Source organism: Oikopleura dioica, chromosome XSR (assembly GCF_907165135.1).
Source record: "Oikopleura dioica chromosome XSR, OKI2018_I68_1.0, whole genome shotgun sequence".
NCBI lineage: Eukaryota > Metazoa > Chordata > Appendicularia > Copelata > Oikopleuridae > Oikopleura > Oikopleura dioica.
In genome coordinates, this window is record NC_137294.1 from 11,317,864 (window position 1) to 11,338,160 (window position 20,297).

Here is a 20,297-nt window from a genome sequence, read left to right on the forward strand (position 1 = left end):
AAAGATACTGTAACTGTTTGTTCATTTGTTTATTAATGAATCTAATAACGAAGAATAGAGAGATGCAAATTAAGTTTATTAAATAGGAAAGAAAAAAGAGCACCATCCGGGTGAGTATCTTCAGGAGCAAAATAAAATAAAAAAGAAAGAGTTCTAACGATGATTTTTGAATATGTCCAAGAAAGAGGGTTTGACAGAATAGACATTTAATTACTGTAATAGTTCATCTTCCGAATGGTGCAATCTGAGACAGAAAGAAATGAAAGGCACAATTTTCGGAAGATCCATTAAAAAAGTGGGATTTTTTTCATTTGAGATTGAGGGGGAACGTAGAAAGATAAGAAAAGGCAATTTTTGAACTCAGATATTGTAGCAAGAAGAAGCAGAGTTAAACGAGCCTCTTCAGTGTCATTTTTTGTAAGTAGAAATAAAAAAAAGTTTTTCATCATTTTATTTTTGTAACGTAAAATAGAAGGTAAACAAACGGCGAAAGAAATATTATTTTTTTTTAATTGAAAAGTTGGATCATTGAATAAAAAATGTTTAGCTTATTTTTCAATTTGAAATGAAAAATTTTGGCTTTTTAATTTTAACTTTGATTTTTTTCAACAGAAAACCAAGAAATCGAAGAATGGGAAAATAAAACGATTGCTTGTGGAAACTTAAAAGAGTGATTTTTAATATTGATAGCATTTAGTTATTTTTAACAAAACGGATATTAAATTAAACCGAAAAAGAAGGAGTCATGTTTTTTGACATTTTAAATTAGCGATTTTAACCTTTTCCTTGATTTTTTGAGAATGCGAAGTATTTTCATTGTAGTTTCAGTTTTGGGTCAGTTTCAGTTACAGGTTGCTACAGTTGTTGGAATCTTGACTGGAGCTGACTTGTTATTGGAGCAGTTATTGGCCAGCAATTGAACTGAGATTACGATTTTCATTTTTGTTTTGTTAATTAGGGTTAGGAACAGCAATAGTTTAGATTTTTAAGTTCGAACCAAAGTGGGCTCTAGAGTAACTTATAGCGACCTACGATTCTTTTTTTGCATGATCCAATATTTTAATAAATTTAGAAGATCCATTTTTAACCTAGAAATAGTGCAAATCAACGGAGAGTTGGAACCACGGTTGATTTAGGGCCCGCAGCCGGTCACCAGCCAAATGTCACTCGTTTGGGTCAGCGCCGTTTTTGTTTCTAGCACGATGACGCCTGAAATGAGGGTTGAAATCAGATGCCTTTTCCATTATTATTGCTGCTACCGTAACCTCAGCCCACGTCACTGGACGAGCGTGTTTTGAGCTGATACAAAAACGGTCTTTGGCGATTAAGGGCATCACGTATTATTCACCACTTGTTACTATCAAAGAATTCAACACTGTACTTTGTCTGCTGATTCCTCAAAATACCGTTATTACAACTCGGGAAGTTTCTTCTAAAACTCTCTACCGCAGAAAGTTTGTGATGGATTTGAATGGTGATGCCCTTCATCGCAAGACCCCTTTTTTAAATGAATTTAGGAAATGTTCGTTTAGCGGAAAATGGTCTTAACATAACTGATGGTGCATTCTTGAATAACCAAAATTTCAACCCTTTCCTTGGCCGCATAGTAGCTTAAAATTCTTGTTTGGGTCGTTAAGCTCCTGGGTGATTGATTCATCCCGATACGATCTTCCCTAGAAAAAGAATAATAAGATAAATAGTAACACTATCGATGGTACCTGCAAGCCATGGTTGTGGAAGCCAAGGACGCTGTCTGGCAGACAAACGGCGTCTTGCAACTCAAAGTCGAATGTAATTTCGGAGCGTAGCTTGCGCGTCGGTTTCAACACGCCGCGCTTGGAGACGATTTTGATGAAGCGATCGAAGCCGATGACGAGTGTGTCGTATTCGAGCTGTTTGGCAATGGTGACGGGCAGGAGGTGATCTTCGTCGATAACAATTTCGGGATTGGCGACGTTAAGATCGACCAAATGGACGTGAAAGTTCGTGTCGCGCGTTGTTGGCGCCGAAACACCGACGAGAACGGACGGTAGACTTCCATTGCTGTTATCTGAATTATTTCAATTAGAATCGAAAAAACTACGAAAAAGAAAAAAAGTGCTTTGAATAGCAGAAGTAATATGTAATGTTCCCTAGGGCGCTCTCTATTAATTGTTTTGGCAACAAGTAAATTGAACATCCATTTTTCGTTTCACTTTTCATTCTTACCTGGGGATGAAATGACAAGACGGAAGGGCGAATGCTCCGGTACCGCCATATCCACCTGCTTAAAAATGACGAAGCGACGGAGCATGTCGTGCCACTGGAGGAGAATTATCGAGTGGTGCGTCGCCGCCACCAGATAAATGTCCCCTGCGTTGCGCACATGGTCGCATTTTATACAACCTAATTCAAGGGAAATGAAGAACTAACCGATTGACCGTTTTTCACCTTTAGTATCTGGTATACTTCTGGTCACAGAAAATCGTCTACTAATAACTGATGGGATTCTAGCAATCGTGGCCTTCGCCGTTTTGTCTATCAAAGTTGCCAAGTCGTGCGAGTATAATTGTGGATTCTTTTTGCCCGTGAGCGTGATTAAGATATTGTCCCAAATGATCATCCAGCTGATTTTTCGCTGAAGAAGGCGCACCATTTCTTCCTCGTGGAGCAGGCCCAGGTTCAGGTAATAGAGCCCCTCGTTGCAACCAAAGAGAATGTACTGTTCTTCAGTTTCTGGATGCGTCCAACTTGTCGCGCAGTTTATTTCCAGAGGACAACCGTTGAAAATTTTACTAGAAAAAAGGTTGAAAGAGGTCTCTAAGTGTCTATTGGTGTCTACTGGCTGATTTTTTACCTAAGACCAGCGCCCATGTGCACTTTTGGTTGTAATAAAATTCCATTTGAGACGTTTTTGCTGCCTGTTGTATTTGGTGGTGGAGGCTTTGGAGGACGGGCGCGGGCGGGCACTTGAGGTGCTTGATTGTTTGCTCCTGCCGTGACTGTAGGGTTGCTGTTTCCTGAGTCCGTCGACGCGGAGTTTGTTCTCTTCCTGTGTTGAGGTCTGACGGGCGCTTGTTGAACTTCAGAAGGAATTGCTTTTGAATTGGCATTGGCAGATGAAGGGATTGGCGGTGCTGGCTGCAGCGGTTTGTGATGCTGTCTCGGCGGCACCGAGGGACCGGCTGGGATCGGCGGCGCGGGGAGCTTGCTCGGACGAGCTGGTGGAGCACCAGCGTTATTACTGCTAGCTCCCGCTGCTCTGGAAACTGGCCGGATCAGCGTATTTTCGTAATCCTTCACTTCACGCGAGATTGGTCGCACCAGCGTCGCTTGGGAATCATTCGTGCTGTTCGATACACTCGTTGAATTACTCAAACGATCTCCGAGTTCGTTGATTTCGTCTTTTGACACAGCTGGCGGCTGAGAGTCTGGAGCTTCCAGGTCTTTTCCACCAGAGCCTTTTACTGAAATAGGGCCGACAATGTCATGATCTTCCTCGTCTAGCTCGTCTGCTCGCTGTGGACGGGAAGGATTACGGCTTTTTTCGATCAGTTCTGCGCAAAGATTCGAGCTCAATCCAGCTGAACAAGGGTAAAGGTAAGTAATGAATTTTAGATAAAGGCACCTTGGATCACGAACGAGTGTCGAAGAAGTTGTTCAGCAGTTGGACGACTTCTCGACGACTTGGTCAACGAGACCTTGATAAAATCATGGAATTCCTTTGACCATTTGTTGCGCGATTGATCCTTGAGCTTAGGAGATTTGAAGCTTCGCTGGCTCATCAAGAAAAGAGCTCGCATCGGATGTAGATCGAAGTTTGGCGGCTGAAGCTCGGCCATTTCGATTCCTGGAAAATTTATCAATCAAAACGGCAGCTAAAAGAGTTGTTTTTTACCTGTAATACCGACTGCCCAAACATCGCACTTGACATCGTATCCTCCTTTGCGTTCGACAGCTGCGACTTCAGGTGCCATCCAATATGGCGTGCCAATGAAGCTCTTGCGTTTTCCGATCGTTTGGGTAATTTGAGCAGAGACACTAGAATCAAAATAAGTCAACCGCTGAAAACGACGTATTATTCACAAACAACACAAGTTTTTTTTAGCTTATTAGCATAATCTTACCCGAAATCAGCAAGTTTTATGTCGCCAGTGTTTGTCAGGAGAATGTTAGCACCTTTGATGTCCCTGTGCATTATGCTTTTCCGATGGAGATATCCAAGTCCTTTAATTAATTTAATTAAATTGATGTACAGGGGTGAGCTCAAGTTGGCACCGCAATAGAGAGGTCAGAAAGGGGTGGGTCTAACAGAGAGCTTCAAAGGATCTTCCCTCGTCAAGCGGGCTCCCTCTGGCCTCCATACTATGGAGTCCATAGTATCACCCTCGACTAAAGAGGGTAGCCTTAATTAATTTGGGAGAGCTAATCTTTAGTACATGGGGCGTTATTTACGACGGGCCAAGTTGAGCCACCACTGAAGTAGAAGCCTAGTAATTTATAAGTAGACTCACCTCTTAGGGTCTCCCTACAAACATAAGCAATCTGTTTCTCCGCCAAGGGGCCTGTGATGTGATAAATGTCCTGAATAGAGCCACCACCGCAGTATTCCATGGCGATCCATAGCTTTTGCATGCGCAGGTAGCTACCAAAGTATTTCACAATATTTTTATGTTCATTGTCCTTGAGCATGTCAATCTCTTGCTAGGCACCACAAAATCAATATGAAAACGTAAGGCTAAATGCGATTCGCTTACTTTGATCAAATTGAATTCATCACCGGGCTCAATTTTGATGATTTTGACGGCGCTGAGCTCGCCCGTCGTCGTGTGTTTCGCCTGAATAAAATCAGTGAGTGCGGTAAGGAGCGCCGAATCAAGCGCCGCAAGAACGCTAGAATCTCGCCTCTGCGCTACTAGAATCCTACCTTATAGACGTCGCCATAGGTTCCGCTGCCTATTCGCGCGAGTAGCTCAAAGTCCTCCTGCGGATTTCGACGGGAGATGTCGCCCAGACTCGCTCCCGTCGACATCGTCCGAAATCGATTGTTACTTCCGCCAAAATAACCACAATAGTCTAAAGCGGTCAATATTATTTCCAACATTATTTTTTTATTTTCCCAAGATTGGGTTTTTTTTGGCCCAGAGCTCTTTTTTTCGTAGAAAATGCAAATCTACCACACTTTGACCGCATTGTTTCCGTATTATGCTTAAATCAACTCAAGATCATATTTTAAGACAGATTTATCACTTTTAATAATTCAGGCACGCCAGTGTCATTCTCTTTCTGTACAAGCAGGATAATATCACTCAGAACTTTCGTTATCAGTGGAAAGTGGGACTCGTTATCACTCGATAACTCGCTGTGCTTGAGTTTTTCCACAAAGATGCAATTCTCGCGCCAGGACTCTTCAACCCAAAGTGGCTCCATGTCGATGTGTATTAATTCCGACTTCTTTCTGTTCATTCTTGATAACGATTTCACGTAATCACTGTTAAGGCTTCTCAATTTTCAATTTAGAAGATTCAAATTTTTGAGCGTAGTTATCAACTAGTCCTGCGTAAAAAACTGTAACAATTTTAGCAAAGAAACTAGAGCGATAAGAATCAAGTTCGATCTGCACCCCCGTCGAGATCTCCTTGCATGAAGCGCCCTCTTTTGGAAGAGAATCCAAATAAATCAAGACAGCTTTGCTAATTTTTATGTCCTTTCAAAAAGTAAAAGTGAATCAAGGAAACAGAAACTGAATGTTCGAACTCGACCGAGAACCACTGTTATAAAATGAAGATGCATGTTCATTAGTTGTCTCGAAATCTTTCGTGTCCCGGAGTCTTTTGCCAATCATATTGAATAAATAAATAACAATGATTTCTTATCAAATCAGTACATTTTATATTTATACTCTGCTCAAGTTTCTGGTTGGCCTGGAAATTGGTTTCTACGAAAAATTTTTTGAATACTATTTATGAAGCCTTTCCCATTGTCATAAGTACACGAGTTCACAAATAATTTGTAATTGACGCCTTCCGCCAGCGTCGGTTCATAATTCTCGCCTCCAGTAAGATTGAGAATTCCGTCGGTTTTCTTGTAGAACTGCTCGGCCATTTCTTGCAGCGTGTTGAAGCTAAACGTCGTGTAGAGAACGAGCTCGCAGTCGAGGCGATTCAGCTCGCGGAGAAATTGTAGCGCTCCGCGTCTGAAACGAAATCGCCACCCAGATTCCACTTAATTCGTCTTAAACTTCAAAAGCAACCAAAAAAGTAGACGCTTACATGTATAGTCGGCTTCTATTAGCGCGTGTAGTTCAAAAGAAACTGTCAGTTTCGGGGCATTTTTATGTTTTTCTGGCAGAAATGAATCGTAATTCGGCCGTTTTAAACTCTCCCACCAGCTTTTACAGTAGTTCCATCTTGTTCCCGTCGAAATGGTTTTAATTTTTTTCAAAAAAAACGAGCCTGAAGCTCAGAATTTCAACATAGTATCTAAAACCATAGCTATGGATGCTCCTTTGAGACGCTCATGTGCTACCATAAATCTGTAATTGTTTGGAAAGAATGGAATCGGATTCATCGCTTCGTGGAATTGCTCTTCGGTGAAATTCTTGATCACTTCTGGAGGATAAATTCCCGTCTCTGGAAGAGGCGGCATTTTCGGAGCATCTGGCAAAGCAGCGTAAATTGGTAACTAAAACGCTCAGGTTAATTTCTAGTGAGGCACCAAAGAAGCAAAAATACCTGATAGCAAAGAATTCCAACAGCGATGCCCTGAGAAGTGATTATTCGCCTTGTTCGTTTCCACGATTCTGGAACCTAAATATTCTCAATTACGAAGTGAAAACACTCCAAAAAGTACCTCATTCCATCGCTTGACAAGTTTCAACTCGCGAACTTTCGTCTTCAGCTCTTTTATCGCTGCAGAGAGCCGATTCATGGTCCAACTACAGGACCGATTCTAGTTCTATCAATTTCGATTGTTCCCCCCGAAAACAAAGTCCGAAATCAGTCTGATTTTCAAACAGTAACTGTCTTGCTTGCATTACTTCTGATTACAGTAAGGTACTCAAGGAAGAGCAAGTACCAATAATCAATATTGACAGTAAAAAGAAGTGTGACGGAAGTCGAGTCCAGTTCAAAGGGGAATTTAAGGCAATTTCATTATTAGCTTTTTTTCAATAAGAGCATTCAATATTTAAATCCATAGCAACGCCTTCTGAGCGTCAAACAAGAGAGAGAGAGTCTCAACTCTGAGTATCCTGAGAGTGAGCGTCTGGCTCTTATAAATTCTAGCGATAAGATAATGAGCAGACAGAGTTACTATGCATTCGACCCGACGAGAAGGACGAGGGAGAAGTACACAAGATTAATCAAAGAACATGAGGTGCTATTTTTATTAATGTTAATAAAAAAAGAAGTAGATGCCTCCCTAAATTGACGATAGATAGGGGGTGCACAGTGGGAAAATCGAATTTTTTATCATCCTCTTATTGGGATGAAAAATATATCGATAGAAAGCCCATGATCTACTGATCATTTTAACATGTGAATTGGGGTCATTGAAGGTCACGTGAGGTCACTTGAGGTCAAAATCTGATTTTTCTCAAAGTCGACGTAACTAGGGTTTCTTTGCATGATTTTGATCGCTAATGATCACTGATCATAAAAATTATCATAAAACACTCATCCGGACCAATCCTGAGCAATCAGAGCAAAAAATAAAAAAATGAGGAAACTTAAATTTCACTGTAAAAATTCTTGAATATAAAATCTTGACAAAATGATAACCATAAAGCTAATAAAATCTTGAGCAATAAAAATTTAATAATGACGGGAGCGGGTGGGGTTGGGGACAACACTATAATAATAATCAGCGAAATCAAGAATTTCGGATCAAAGGCCTTTGTCAATCCCATTTAAAATTAAAAGCCAGGGACGGGGCTGAGACGGCCCGAAGGGCCGTCAAGCCCATTTAAAATTAAAAGCCAGGGACGGGGCTGAGACGGCCCGAAGGGCCGTCAAGCCCATTTAAAATTAAAAGCCAGGGACGGGGCTGAGACGGCCCGAAGGGCCGTCAAGCCCATTTAAAATTAAAAGCCAGGGACGGGGCTGAGACGGCCCGAAGGGCCGTCAAGCCCATTTAAAATTAAAAGCCAGGGACGGGGCTGAGACGGCCCGAAGGGCCGTCAAGCCCATTTAAAATTAAAAGCCAGGGACGGGGCTGAGACGGCCCGAAGGGCCGTCAAGCCCATTTAAAATTAAAAGCCAGGGACGGGGCTGAGACGGCCCGAAGGGCCGTCAAGCCCATTTAAAATTAAAAGCCAGGGACGGGGCTGAGACGGCCCGAAGGGCCGTCAAGCCCATTTAAAATTAAAAGCCAGGGACGGGGCTGAGACGGCCCGAAGGGCCGTCAAGCCCATTTAAAATTAAAAGCCAGGGACGGGGCTGAGACGGCCCGAAGGGCCGTCAAGCCCATTTAAAATTAAAAGCCAGGGACGGGGCTGAGACGGCCCGAAGGGCCGTCAAGCCCATTTAAAATTAAAAGCCAGGGACGGGGCTGAGACGGCCCGAAGGGCCGTCGAGCCCATTTAAAATTAAAAGCCAGGGACGGGGCTGAGACGGCCCGAAGGGCCGTCAAGCCCATTTAAAATTAAAAGCCAGGGACGGGGCTGAGACGGCCCGAAGGGCCGTCAAGCCCATTTAAAATTAAAAGCCAGGGACGGGGCTGAGACGGCCCGAAGGGCCGTCAAGCCCATTTAAAATTATAAGCCAGGGACGGGCCCGGGTTTAATAAATTTTATTAAATTATGATTACTTTTTCCTCTTCCAGGAGCATTCTTCCACCAGCGAAGTCCTCCGGAGGACAATTTATGACTCACGCTGGATCACATGATCAGTTTCAATCGTTTAGAGTGGAAAACGGTCATGAAAAAAAAATGTCATCGTCGGGATTCGAACACCCCACTTGGCCGAAAAGTGAAGGATTTTGACAGAAAATCGGCTCTAGAATTTTTTGCTCACGAGTGCACAAGATCATATGACTATCATTTGAAAGCGCATGATCTGCTCTCTTTAATGCTAGAAAATTACAAGGTAACCTTTTGGCACTTTTTTTCTATAGGCAAAAGTATGTTTAGTCTACCCTTCTCACGTGATTTTAGGGGTGAAAATGTGCTTTTTGGGTTTCCGTGTAATGAAATAAAATGATCCTTAGAAGAAAACGGATCTTTTTGATAGGTTACAATATAGATACATGTACTTTTAAATTATCCGATTTTCCCACTGTGCACCCCCTAACGATAGAGGATTAGGAAATGACTAGGGACTTTAGGGAAAATCACTGATATAATTTGAATCTATCATATATTCTTTAGGAGTCGATGGCAAGTACGTATATGAGCGAGTACCAGAGAACATACAAGAATCTGAATCCACTAGTAACTCATTCCATCGATGTTCCAGAAGATGTTTCTTCCAATTCTGCTGACACAAGTAACCAGGAATTAACATGGGAAAGATACTTGTCGACTGAGTCGCCACGCTTTGAGTACACGCCCCGGGCGAGATTTGCATCAGAAACCAGTGGCTTCTGTCGGACGAGTGAGCCGTTTTCGAGCGCAAAATGCACCCGTGGCAATCTGGCCCAGCCCTCTGAAATTGACCGAGAATTGAAAGAAGCAGAAACGAAAAATGGTGGAAAAATCAAGATTTACAGAGACGCGGCGACAGAAACAGTAAACACTACTGGCACCCAAACACCCCTACAGCCAGTCTACAGAGCTTCAAATTACAGACAGAAACTACAGGCGGTGAAAGAAGCAAACTACCGGCGGAAACCGCAGAGCATCGGTTTTTACTTAAAATAAAAACAAGACCTGCTGAAATTAAAAAAAAACAAGATTTTATGTACAACGTATTCTTTATTGAAATATGTTTCTTTTTCTTTTTCAAATCAAATGAATGTTACAACTGTGTAAAATTTGAACTGTGAAATGAGTGAATGGAATCAAACCAAAAAAAAACAACGGTGAAATGTTTCGTTAGCATTTACTATCGGCGGCCACAATGACGATCTGAAAAAGGGGTTGTTTTTTAGGGAAATGAATCTGGAATAAGAATGATATCGGTACCATCAGATAGCGACATAGAAGAGAACAGGGACTTACATTAAGTGAAGGTCTTGAGTTGATTTATGGAGAGAATGAGCTGGTCGGTGTCTGCTTCCGTGCTCTTCGCCCGTTCCCTCGTCGTCTCCGGTATATAAGGAGTGTTGACCGACAGACGCCGAAAGAGCGCGGGCGTTGAGGCGTGCGCCGAGGTCACAGTCGACGCTCTGGGCCGACCATGATCCGTCGTCGTCACTTGCGAAACTAGTTTTGTGTTAATGTAGTCTTTGGCCAGTTCCAGAGAGTCGATAGTTTCGAATGTACTAAATATAGATAGTCAATAATCAAACGAATAGAGTTTGGTTTACCTTTTGCGTTCAGGGTTGATTGAATTTAATCTTTCAGATTCTATAGCATTTAGAGTTGAACATATGCTTGCTTGTCTTCTGCTTCTTTTTGCAACTGGCAGCTCGGGATACTGCTTCCTCAGCTCCTCGACCAGTTTACACACATTTCCTTCTCCAACCTCCGAACTTCTTACATCTGTGCTCACAATCAGTCAAGAGCTCTTTCTCAAAAGCCTTACCTTTCATACTAATCAATGGCCTTATACCCTGGCGTCTTTTGTGGTGTTTAGTGATATAATCGTCTGATGATCCGAGATTCTCCTCCTCGTCCGCGTAACCGGAGTCGCGGCGATCATCTGGAGCATCGACCGGTCGACCGGCCTCATCAGCGTCTTCATCGACTTCTCTACAAAGCAACTTTTACGACAAGTAGCATAGTTGATATCGAAAAAAAAATTTTGTGGGCTAAAAATTCTTCCTGGAACATCTGAAGGTCCAAAAAAGGATGAACCAACTCGCAATTGATCATGCTACTCTCTTCTTGGTTCTAGAGTAGAAAATCTGGTATCAAGAAGGGTCGAGGAAGAAAAAAGAAGGAAAGAGCGACCGAGAAGCCGCTTGCAGCTTCGAGTAAAAGAAAATATAGGTGCGGCTTTTTCAACTTATATTCTCTCGAAGCCGCAAGCGGCTTATCGGTCGCTTTTTCCTTCTTTCTTCTTCCTCAATCCTTCCTGATACTAGAAGCAAAAAAGAGTAAGAAACTAGTAAAAACGGAAAAAATTCTCTGAGTACCTCTGGATGGCTTCTTTGACTGCAAACATTCGTAACGATTATAAAAAAATATCAAAAACAAAATAGTAGTAGTGCGGGAAAAACGAGTAATGTAGCGAGTGGCGGTGAAAATTCGTAAAAAATATTCAAAAAAACGGGCGAAAAGCGACTGGATGTATTTTTCGTCCAGCTCTTTTGGGTTCCAAAATCAGTTTTGTCGGTGTTTTTTTCAGAAAAAAATTGTTTTTGAGAATGCAAAATCGAGCCGACTATAGGCACCGCTGGGCGAACTCTACCGCCCCTTGTTTTCCACCTATTTTGGAAAAGTACCAACAAAGAGGAAAGCAAAAGAAAAAGTAACGAAAATCACTCTTTGTTGAACTTTCAACCCGCGGGACCTTTTCTATCTAAGATGAACTTGATTTTCCGTCTTTTTTTCGAAAGAAAGAAATTGGGAGTTTTGAATCAATCGGAATTTAATTGAATAAGATAGATAAAAAGTAGTCGAAAGAAGAAATAGAAGAAGGATCAGCAGATACAGAACGGTGGAATTATTGCATTTGAAGAAGGCTTTCGATGGCGGCGTCCTTAAATTTGAGTTAATTTTATTGGAAAGCGAGAAGCCGCTTGCGGCTTCGAGTGAATGAAAAAATAAGCTGCATTTTCGCGGCTTTTCCATTCTTTTTGATAAGTTTAATATATTTTTAAATAAGAATAAGCCGATTTTGGCTTCCGGTATGTAAGAATAAAAAGCCGCGCAAGCGCGGCTAATTTTAATTTAACTCGAAGCCGCAAGCGGCTTCTCGGTTTTACTCAAGTTTTTTTTATTTTTATATTTTTTTGTAATTTTACCTTGTTGCCGTTATTAGCAGTAAGCACTGTTTTGATGACGGATTTGTCGGTCGTTGGAAACATTTCGTGAATTTGATTGATATCCTAAAATTGGAAGGGTTCAAAGGGATTTCGGATAATTGCTGATTACACTTTCGGTGATGGCCGGACGCGGAGGTGCTTGCTGAGCGGTTTGAAAGGACTGACTGATGATGGCTTGTTCGTAGGGTTGGTTGAACATTGGTTGCTGGTATTTGTTGTAGGAGAGGATCAAATTTACTTTGGCAGGATAGCAAATGATGAAAATAGTCCGTAGACGGCTACCTATTGCGGTATGTTAGCAATAATTTTTCGGTAAAATGACTTTTTCTATCTATTACAGAGGTGTCTCACGAATACGAACACGTCCATCAAGCGCACTGACTGGTCGAGCCAAGAACCTTGTTTCTAGCTTTGAGGTTGACTAATCAGGTCGCTTGATGGAGCTATTCAATATTCTAAACCACCTCTGTAATTGAAATAAAAGCTGACTCTGTTGATCTCATAATGCTGTTATCCGTTCCTTGTCCCTCCTGATCGAGGCCTTGCTTTCCAGATAAATTGTAAAACTCGTTGACAGTTTCTCCATCGAAAACTCGCGGTGGAATAGGAATCGTTGCGTAGGCCACTCGTTCGTCTTTGGTGAAGCTTTTTTCGTCGAAGATTTCCACTGTGAAGCTGTCGACTCCATTTGGAAGCGTCGCTGAAATGCAAAGGTTACTTTTCCTACATTCAGATTGACATTTACCGTAGAGGATTTTGCCCCACATTGGGTTTTTTCCTCCGTTGTGGCTCGTTTCCGTTTCGTAGACATTGTGGCCGACGCGGATTCGACAGTAAGGGTCCATTCTCGTGATTCCCAACATCGAGTAACTCTTCGCCAGGCGCGCTTCGACTACTGTCACGCTCAGGCGACCCACAGTAACGTAGGGAACATGGCTTGGAAACTGACCAGGACTGGCGCCAGCGACGGGAGTAGCTGATCCTCGGGAAGCTTCTTGGGTTGCTAGTGCTTCTGCGGCGCGGACTGAAGCTCGTTCTCCTTGTTCTCGCTGCAGTTGACTATAAAGAGCAAGGGTTAATTCAGTGTGCCTATAGCAGTAAATTTAAAACTCAGAGATGATTGTAGAAAATTGAATTCTATGCAATGAGAAGATAAAGTAGATAATTGATAGTAATCAACAGCCGGATTCAGCTGCTGTGAAAATTGTGGCGCCCTTTTTCTTGAAATAAAAACGATCATTGCAGAAAATCTATGCTCATATGAAATGATAGCCCAAGGATTGAGTACTCTTAACCGAAATCTAACAAGATATTTGTCTGATTATTATCTCTAAGTGTTATTTCTACTATAATCTGTTCCTTTTTCGAAAAATATTATTTATGAGATGAATCACAAAGAAATTCAGTACACCATAGCCGTTCGATGAACTGTGAATAAAAACCGTTTACTTACACATTGGATCTAAGAAATTCATCCGGCAACTGACCAAGCATCAACTGGCCCCTGTGAGTAGATTGCATTTTCTTCTATTTTTTTTTCTATTCTAGCGTTTCTTTTGCTTCCTTTTCTTGATTTTTCTCCGTTCTTTGATTTGATTCTTTCTCTGAAGCGGCGCTTTTGAAGTTTCTTGTTCTTCGGAGCTGATTTCTGATTCTCTCAAAATTGGCGCGCGCGCTGATTGGCTGCTCGCAGAACGCTCGAGAACTAAAGAAGAAGAACTTGCTGAAGAAAGAGGAGTCGAAGAAAATCCCAAAATACAGTCAGGGATGCTCCAGTGGGCGAAAGAGAACTTAGAAATAAAACGAATCAAGTCAGCAGATTTACCTATAGAAGATTTCCGCAGTAAGAATTAATTTCAATATCTGTATTTTTGATAGTTCAATTTCTAGGTTTCCGCGGCTTTATAATATTATTATCGGAAAGCTGCTTGCGGCTTAAAGTAATAGAAAATTTATCGCACGCAAGGCGCGGCTTTTCTGAGTTCATTTTCGCTCGGAGCCGCATGCGGCTTTTCGATGGGGCTTCGACTGAAAAATCAGAAAAGCCGCGCTATGGGTTATTTTGCTCGAAGCCGCAAGCGGCTTTTCGGATTTACGCGGTATTAGAAATATTCTCTTTTTCGGGTATAAAAGTTTATTCAGTATTTAGCCGAATATGTTCACAAAAACGTTCCAGTAATAATCGAAGGCGCATTGGCAAAGCTCGACTGTCGAGCCTGGGACTTGGATTTTCTTAAAAGAAATATTGGAAGCTGCAAGGTTCAATGCAGAGGAAAGACGAACTTGGAGAGTTACCGAAAAGGAACGAAGTACTGTATTCACGAAACTACAGTTGGAGAGTACATTGAAGACCTCAAGACTGGACACAAACGATCTGAAAGGAGCTGGTCAATTTTACTCAGTAGATTAAAAAGTAGATAAGGTAGATAATTGATAAGATACCAACAGCCGGACTAGCCAGCTGTAACTAGAAAAAAAGGCTCGTGGCGCCCTTTTTCGATATAAAAGCAATTTCAAAATCTGGAATTATCATATTCAGAAAATGATAGCCTTTTCTCTTTGTTTTTCTAGCAAAACCGGAAATCCATTTTTCCGACATTGTTAATTTTCATTTATTGAAATTTTGATTTATAAAATGAAGCGTTTCCTTTGAAATCTTGACTTGTACCCTTAGTTGAAATTTTGAAATGAATCTTCACTTTCACTTGACTCACGTTCAGGGCAAAAGTACTGTAGTCCCTTTATTACTGAATCAATCTTAATTTATTACTCCAATTACCCTAAAATGAATCTGATTATTTTATCTGTCGTTGAGTATATATTATCCAATTCATTTTTCATTCAAAAATACAAATTGATGAAGCCAAAGAAAGCCGCTACCTCGCAGCCCAAAACATAAAACGCGCCTTTCCCGACATCGCGCATTGTCACTGCGTACCTCCCTACGTCGAAAAGAACAAAATCCACGCAGGTCCGTTTCTTTGGTTTGCGAGAAAAGACCACTACGAGTACACGCATGTTGATCCGGATGAAGGTTGTTTGATGATTTTGGAAGGCGAGAAGACTGTTCGGCTCATTTCGAATGAGTTTTGGAAGGAGCTCGAGCCCAATCCACTTGGATCTATGGGAAGAACTGTCCAATCAAGGAAAGAGCTACTGAGATTAAGATGATCATTAGGAGTCCTATAATTTATGACTCTTTAGAACCTGACCCAGGTTTTCTGTACGGAATGCCGAGTCTCTCGATCTATAATCGTCCTTTTTGGAGCTCTAGACAGCGTCGACTTGGAAAACCCAACCCCTGCCCAGATAGAAAACCTCAAAAACATAACTTGTCATTTCGCCACAATCCGCCCCGGCGATCTTCTTTACATTCCAGCTCTTTGGTGGCATCAAGTTTCTGCTCTGTCGCACGGACTTTCTATTAACATCTTCTGGGGCGAAAAAGGCGACAACAACTTTACGAAGAAGGTGCTTACCGAGCCGACACTGACTGCTTTCAAATACTGGATGTTGAACGTCGTCGAGCAAAATAAGAAACATTCTTCGTGGACGCGCATTCTCGCTCGTTTCCCGAAAGTGCTCGAGAATTTCTTGCTGAAGCAGTGGCACGAGTACCCCACCGACGAACAGATCGAAACCATCAAACGGTTCGTGATGCAGCATTTGAAGATCACAATACTGCCAGCTTTAGAAGCCAACCCGCCGAAAAATCCGCCGCCGCTGAAGATTCGGGGCTTGCTTCATCGGGATAGAGGACAAGGTAAAACAATATTGAAATCATCAAACGCTAGAATAGAGAGTATCGGCTTTTTTGATGGTTGTTTTCAAGAAGTAAAAGGCCTTTGACTCGCCGAAAAGTGCCCTAAAAGGTACTGGTTTGTTCAAATATTCATGTGAATGGAGTAGATAACTAGAAAAGATAATTGATAATGATCGACCGCTGGACTAAACAGCTGATTAACACTAGTGGCGCCCTTTTTGTCAAAATAAAACCGAGCATTTCAGAAAATCTTTACTCAAAGAAAATGATAGCCTCTACTTGAAAATTCCATGTAGGTCGTGATTGTCCTAGTATTTATATAATATATGTTATGTTAAATGATTCTGAGTCATCAAGATTTTCTTCAACTATTTCTACGAATAAAATTGAACAAATTTATGTCTATTTCTATGAAAAATTATTGTCGAAATCGCTTGTCTTCTTTCGCTTAAATCCTAATAATACTCAAATGAAATTCTTAAAATTAACTTAGGACAGGAGAAAAAGAAAAAAGCAGTACCACGAAAGCTGAAGAGGACCAAGGAAGAAAACCTAGCACTCGTGGCAAAGAAGAAAAAGTTTCAGTTAACTTATTATCATGAGGACACCGACGACAGCGCTCCTCTCTAACCCTCCTGATGGCGTTTTTCGTTTAGACTGAAAGAATGGCGGACTTTGAGGCGAAAATGCAATTGGCAGAGCTGGAAGGGATGCGAGATCTTTTCCAGAAAATCACGGACTTGTGCTTCACACGCTGCATTCGCGGCAATTATTCAACTGGCGAAATGACTCGGCCGGAGTCGATCTGCGCCGACGAATGCGTAATAAAAGTACAAAAATAGCCAGTTAGGGGAACTGTAACTAACATGCATTTAGTTTATGAATATTCACCAGAAAATTGGGCCGATTCTCAACGAAATGGCTGAGGAACAAGCTCGTCTGTAGCGTCATTTCTGAAGCCGTCTCTATTAATTAAAAAATTGAAACCGTTCTCAAAATGTATATACGCGATGAAGAAAAAGCCCCTTCTATCAAGAATCTGATCCATCCATTGTGTTCAGAGAAAAATGGCGGACTTGGCTCAACAGTTGGAGGCGGAGGCCATGGCTGATATGTTCAACAAAATGGTCGATTCCTGCCACTACAAATGCATTGGTAAGCAATCCAATCCGCTTTTCTGAGCTAATCGATAATTCTAGCGCAAAATTACAAAGAAGGAGAAATGAATAAGGCCGAATCGGTGTGTGTCGATCGATGCTCTCTCAAATATATGGAAATGCACGGTAAGAAGCATTCTTCCTTCTTGAAAAACTAGAAGTGCTGCCCTTCTTACAGTAGCTTCTTTAGATGAAGTGGGCCGCTTAATCGCAGAAAAGTCAAAGGAGAACGAAGAAAAGCTACTGCTTGAGAAGCAATAGTCTCAATAACTCTTTCTCTCTCTCTGTGATTATCTACCAAAACCAAACTAGGATAATAAATTATTTACAATATTTCCACAAGACGGAAATAAGAGTGCATCTTGTTTTCTAAGAATGACAGTACCGGGGCAAGAAATGAAGTTCCGACCGGGTTTTCGCCCGGAATTCCGCGGCCCAGCGCCTCCTCGTAATCAGGGACCTCGTGGACCACGGCCACAAGCCTTTATTCCTCATATTCCTTTTGACTTTTACATGAGTCCGGATAGTTTTCCAATGGCTGTTGATCCCGAGTGCGAAGCCGCGCGTGATCTCCATCTCGAAGAATGTCTCATTCAAAAGAACGACGACTTGCTTCCCACCGAAACGCTTTGCCGGGAACTCGCCTTGCTCGCCAACAGGGTTTGTTCTGCGCTGGAAGAGTTGATCGTCAACCCTGGAGAAGGTAGACGAATGAGTGTTATAGTCCGAGGCTGTCTTGTAGCCTCGAGAGATTATTTATTGAATAAATATTCGATCCTAGAGATCTTAATTTTATACGATGAGCGACCCCATTTTTCTGACCGTGGTCCTAGTAGCAAATCATTTTATCAACGGTAGCTGTACTCGTTCATACACATTTTTCTCAAAGTGAAGTAGCAATTACGGTCTCTCCTTAATCAATCCTAAATGAGAAGGAATAAATAGTAAAATCCACCTAGGATGCCCTGGAATCGAAGACGTCAAAGTAGTGGGAAGCTTCAAGAAAGGAACGATGCTCAACGGATCAGTAACGGCCGATGTCGTCGCTCAATTGCGATCGCTTCCGACTCACGAAGTCGTGCAGCGATTATCGCGCCGTGTGCTCGAAGAAATGCGTGCTATCGCCGGTTACACGCCAGTTACACTTCTCCCAAATGAAAACGGTTTTGAAATTTCGTCGACGGATTGCTCTGTCCGAGTGATGGTCGGTACAGCGCCGGAGAACTTGAACAAACTCGAGCCAGGACTGCACTTGGAAAAGAAGCACGTTTCCAAAGCGGTAGAAGCGGTCAAACATGCGAATTGGTTCGAAATCGAGGCGAGTGACAACACGATCAGAACGCTCGTCAGAATAGTCAAAGATCTCAAGTCGCGCTACAGAGAAATGGACGCTCTCTCGCCCTGGATGATCGATTTGCTGTGCCACCACGCGGTTCTCTCAAATCCTCTTGGAGAATCACTCCCTCTTCCAAAAGCTTTCAGAAGATTGATTCAAGTCCTCGCTGGTGGCATCTTCCTCCCTGGCTCTGGTAAGCCTTCGAGCTCTAACCCTAACCTAACCCCTACTCAGTTGGTCTAACCGATCCCTGCGCTTCCGGCCCCTACAGAATCCACACGACGCTTTCTCTCGAAGAACAAGACCAAATTTGCATGATCGCACAGACGTTACTACGCGCACTAGGAAAGGTCCAATTAATAATTTCTACGAATCATTGATAATTGAAAGCGTTATTGTTTTTTGATCAATCTGACGACCTCGGAAAAAAGCTCACGGTGCAGTGAAGCGTGTGCTTGGAATGGAAGAGGAAGGAGTGATCAATGATGTTCTTTTGCTGGAAGAAGTGACGGTCATTCCGTCGGAGAGGGTTTTCATGGGCAAGGCGTAGTCAACAACAGACTGCTTTTAGTAAGTGAAGATATAGGCTTTAGTTCAAACTTAATCAGTTATTCTCGTTTTTCTGCTCATCAACGTTTTCGGCGCATAACTTATTTTCGATTTTGATTTACATTTCAACAACCCCACCACATCTATCGAGAATTCTTTTTCTCGAAGCCAAATTGCCATTATGGTCTTTGCTAATTCAACCCTAATAATGTATTATCTAACCAACGCATCGTATTTATTGATTCGAGTATTCTTTTTTGAGCGCAGTAAACATCGTTTTATTCAGAGTCGCACTTCATTATCGACCCCAGTGGAATCGTGTTCCATGTTAGACAGTGTGGCAAACGAAGTCGGAACATCCTGGAACGCCGGTTTTGCTGCATACCTAAAACTCATTTAAACAAAACACGCATTTACATTTTGTGCAATTTTATCTGCCGTTTATCGCCAATTTATCAAAAGAAAAAATTACCAACCTCGGTCTGTAAAAATCCGTCGATTGGGGCAAGTCCCACTCGTTTTGCTTGCGACACTTCGTCAGCCCTTAGAAACAATTTAACTAAATTTCAAGTTACTGTTTGAAAAAATGCTGTTCATACAACTTTAATAATAAAAGTTAATATCAATATTGTAAATTATCATCAGTTTATTTTTACCATAAGCAGCTACTGCCAGGATGAGCACTGCGCCAACTATTGAAAAGACGATTATGAGCACCAGTCGCGCTAGAAATCAGTTAAAAATTTTAACCCCTTGTCGCGGTACGAGCAATTTTTCGGTCCATTGAAATCCAGTTGAATTATCAAACTATCTTTCCAGCCAATCGGTTTTAGAATGAATTAAGGGTATACCATCAATATCAATTGTTTGAAAAGTCTGTGTCCTAACCCTAACCTTATCCATAGACTCCTTATTCTAACCTTTCCAATCAAGGCCAGTAGTCATTTTCGCGACAGTAGTCAAATCGGCCATGCTCAACGCTTCAGTGAAGTTCGCCCCCAAATCAGTGATCGTCGAGTTTGTCGCCGGTTCCTGATTATAAAGAACCGAAGCAGTATTACTCTCCACTCCCCCAACTTCCGGAGGAATCGAATTTTCAACTGCATTTGCTTCTATCTTTGCAATGGCTTCTGCTTCTTTCTAGAACAAAAATTAACTCAACCCTTTTTTCTCTCTTTTTCATTTCCATTCGTTTGTTCTCAACCTTTCTCATCAAATTGGACATTGCCATCAACATGAATTTCTCTATAAAAGCTGGATGTAAACCCGACATCGCCATGATCCTTTTTTCTATTCTTCTTCCTCTTTTTTTCACATGGAGAGTGAATGCGACGATTTTTTCCGGATCCGCTTTTCTCTTTGTCGTCAATAATTGACGCATTCGTAATTGCCTGACATGAATGTTTCAAAAATGCCCAGAAAA

General features: G+C 41.9%; 7 protein-coding genes across 8 annotated transcripts; 3 read left to right on the plus strand and 4 right to left on the minus strand.

The window, feature by feature from the left end:
* Window positions 1-14: 14 nt before the first annotated feature.
* LOC145709914 (mitogen-activated protein kinase kinase kinase kinase 5-like) lies at window positions 15-5,051 on the minus strand. The gene is made up of 12 exons (XM_081787608.1): window positions 4,907-5,051; window positions 4,737-4,817; window positions 4,494-4,683; window positions 4,107-4,206; window positions 3,878-4,020; window positions 3,608-3,829; window positions 2,837-3,563; window positions 2,431-2,774; window positions 2,209-2,385; window positions 1,719-2,050; window positions 1,594-1,673; window positions 15-1,208 (listed from the first exon to the last, which is right to left on the minus strand). The coding sequence occupies exons 1-12, from the start codon at window positions 5,009-5,011 to the stop codon at window positions 1,133-1,135; spliced, it is 2,577 nt and encodes an 858-aa protein (XP_081643734.1). The 5' UTR covers window positions 5,012-5,051; the 3' UTR covers window positions 15-1,132.
* Window positions 5,052-6,441: 1,390 nt separating this feature from the next.
* On the minus strand, window positions 6,442-7,955 carry LOC145709335 (uncharacterized). Its single transcript, XM_081787017.1, has 3 exons — window positions 6,832-7,955; window positions 6,714-6,788; window positions 6,442-6,663 (listed from the first exon to the last, which is right to left on the minus strand). The coding sequence occupies exons 1-3, from the start codon at window positions 6,907-6,909 to the stop codon at window positions 6,442-6,444; spliced, it is 375 nt and encodes a 124-aa protein (XP_081643143.1). The 5' UTR covers window positions 6,910-7,955.
* On the plus strand, window positions 7,146-9,870 carry LOC145707635 (uncharacterized). Of its 2 annotated transcripts, none has more exons than XM_081785194.1 (2): window positions 7,146-7,356; window positions 9,347-9,870. In XM_081785194.1, exons 1-2 carry the CDS (start codon window positions 7,276-7,278, stop codon window positions 9,836-9,838), a joined length of 573 nt encoding a protein of 190 aa, XP_081641320.1. In that variant the 5' UTR covers window positions 7,146-7,275; the 3' UTR covers window positions 9,839-9,870. The 2 variants fall into 2 exon arrangements, with proteins under 2 accessions (XP_081641320.1, XP_081641319.1); XM_081785193.1 differs by lacking the exon at window positions 7,146-7,356 and adding an exon at window positions 8,893-9,065.
* Window positions 9,871-9,890: 20 nt separating this feature from the next.
* Window positions 9,891-11,375, minus strand: LOC145707636 (uncharacterized). The gene is made up of 5 exons (XM_081785195.1): window positions 11,218-11,375; window positions 10,665-10,831; window positions 10,447-10,621; window positions 10,139-10,401; window positions 9,891-10,045 (listed from the first exon to the last, which is right to left on the minus strand). Exons 1-4 carry the CDS (start codon window positions 11,244-11,246, stop codon window positions 10,140-10,142), a joined length of 633 nt encoding a protein of 210 aa, XP_081641321.1. The 5' UTR covers window positions 11,247-11,375; the 3' UTR covers window positions 9,891-10,045; window position 10,139.
* A 273-nt stretch (window positions 11,376-11,648) lies between these two features.
* On the minus strand, window positions 11,649-13,742 carry LOC145706450 (toll-interacting protein B-like). Its single transcript, XM_081783858.1, has 6 exons — window positions 13,523-13,742; window positions 12,815-13,128; window positions 12,590-12,769; window positions 12,179-12,306; window positions 12,049-12,132; window positions 11,649-11,783 (listed from the first exon to the last, which is right to left on the minus strand). Exons 1-6 carry the CDS (start codon window positions 13,588-13,590, stop codon window positions 11,748-11,750), a joined length of 810 nt encoding a protein of 269 aa, XP_081639984.1. The 5' UTR covers window positions 13,591-13,742; the 3' UTR covers window positions 11,649-11,747.
* LOC145709336 (lysine-specific demethylase 8-like) lies at window positions 13,740-16,880 on the plus strand. The gene is made up of 6 exons (XM_081787018.1): window positions 13,740-13,912; window positions 14,219-14,482; window positions 14,933-15,222; window positions 15,355-15,832; window positions 16,326-16,662; window positions 16,709-16,880. Exons 1-5 carry the CDS (start codon window positions 13,837-13,839, stop codon window positions 16,460-16,462), a joined length of 1,245 nt encoding a protein of 414 aa, XP_081643144.1. The 5' UTR covers window positions 13,740-13,836; the 3' UTR covers window positions 16,463-16,662; window positions 16,709-16,880.
* A 460-nt stretch (window positions 16,881-17,340) lies between these two features.
* LOC145706449 (interleukin enhancer-binding factor 2-like) lies at window positions 17,341-20,293 on the plus strand. The gene is made up of 5 exons (XM_081783857.1): window positions 17,341-17,692; window positions 17,949-18,518; window positions 18,560-18,668; window positions 18,755-18,895; window positions 19,161-20,293. Exons 1-4 carry the CDS (start codon window positions 17,365-17,367, stop codon window positions 18,873-18,875), a joined length of 1,128 nt encoding a protein of 375 aa, XP_081639983.1. The 5' UTR covers window positions 17,341-17,364; the 3' UTR covers window positions 18,876-18,895; window positions 19,161-20,293.
* The last annotated feature ends 4 nt before the right edge of the window (window positions 20,294-20,297 follow it).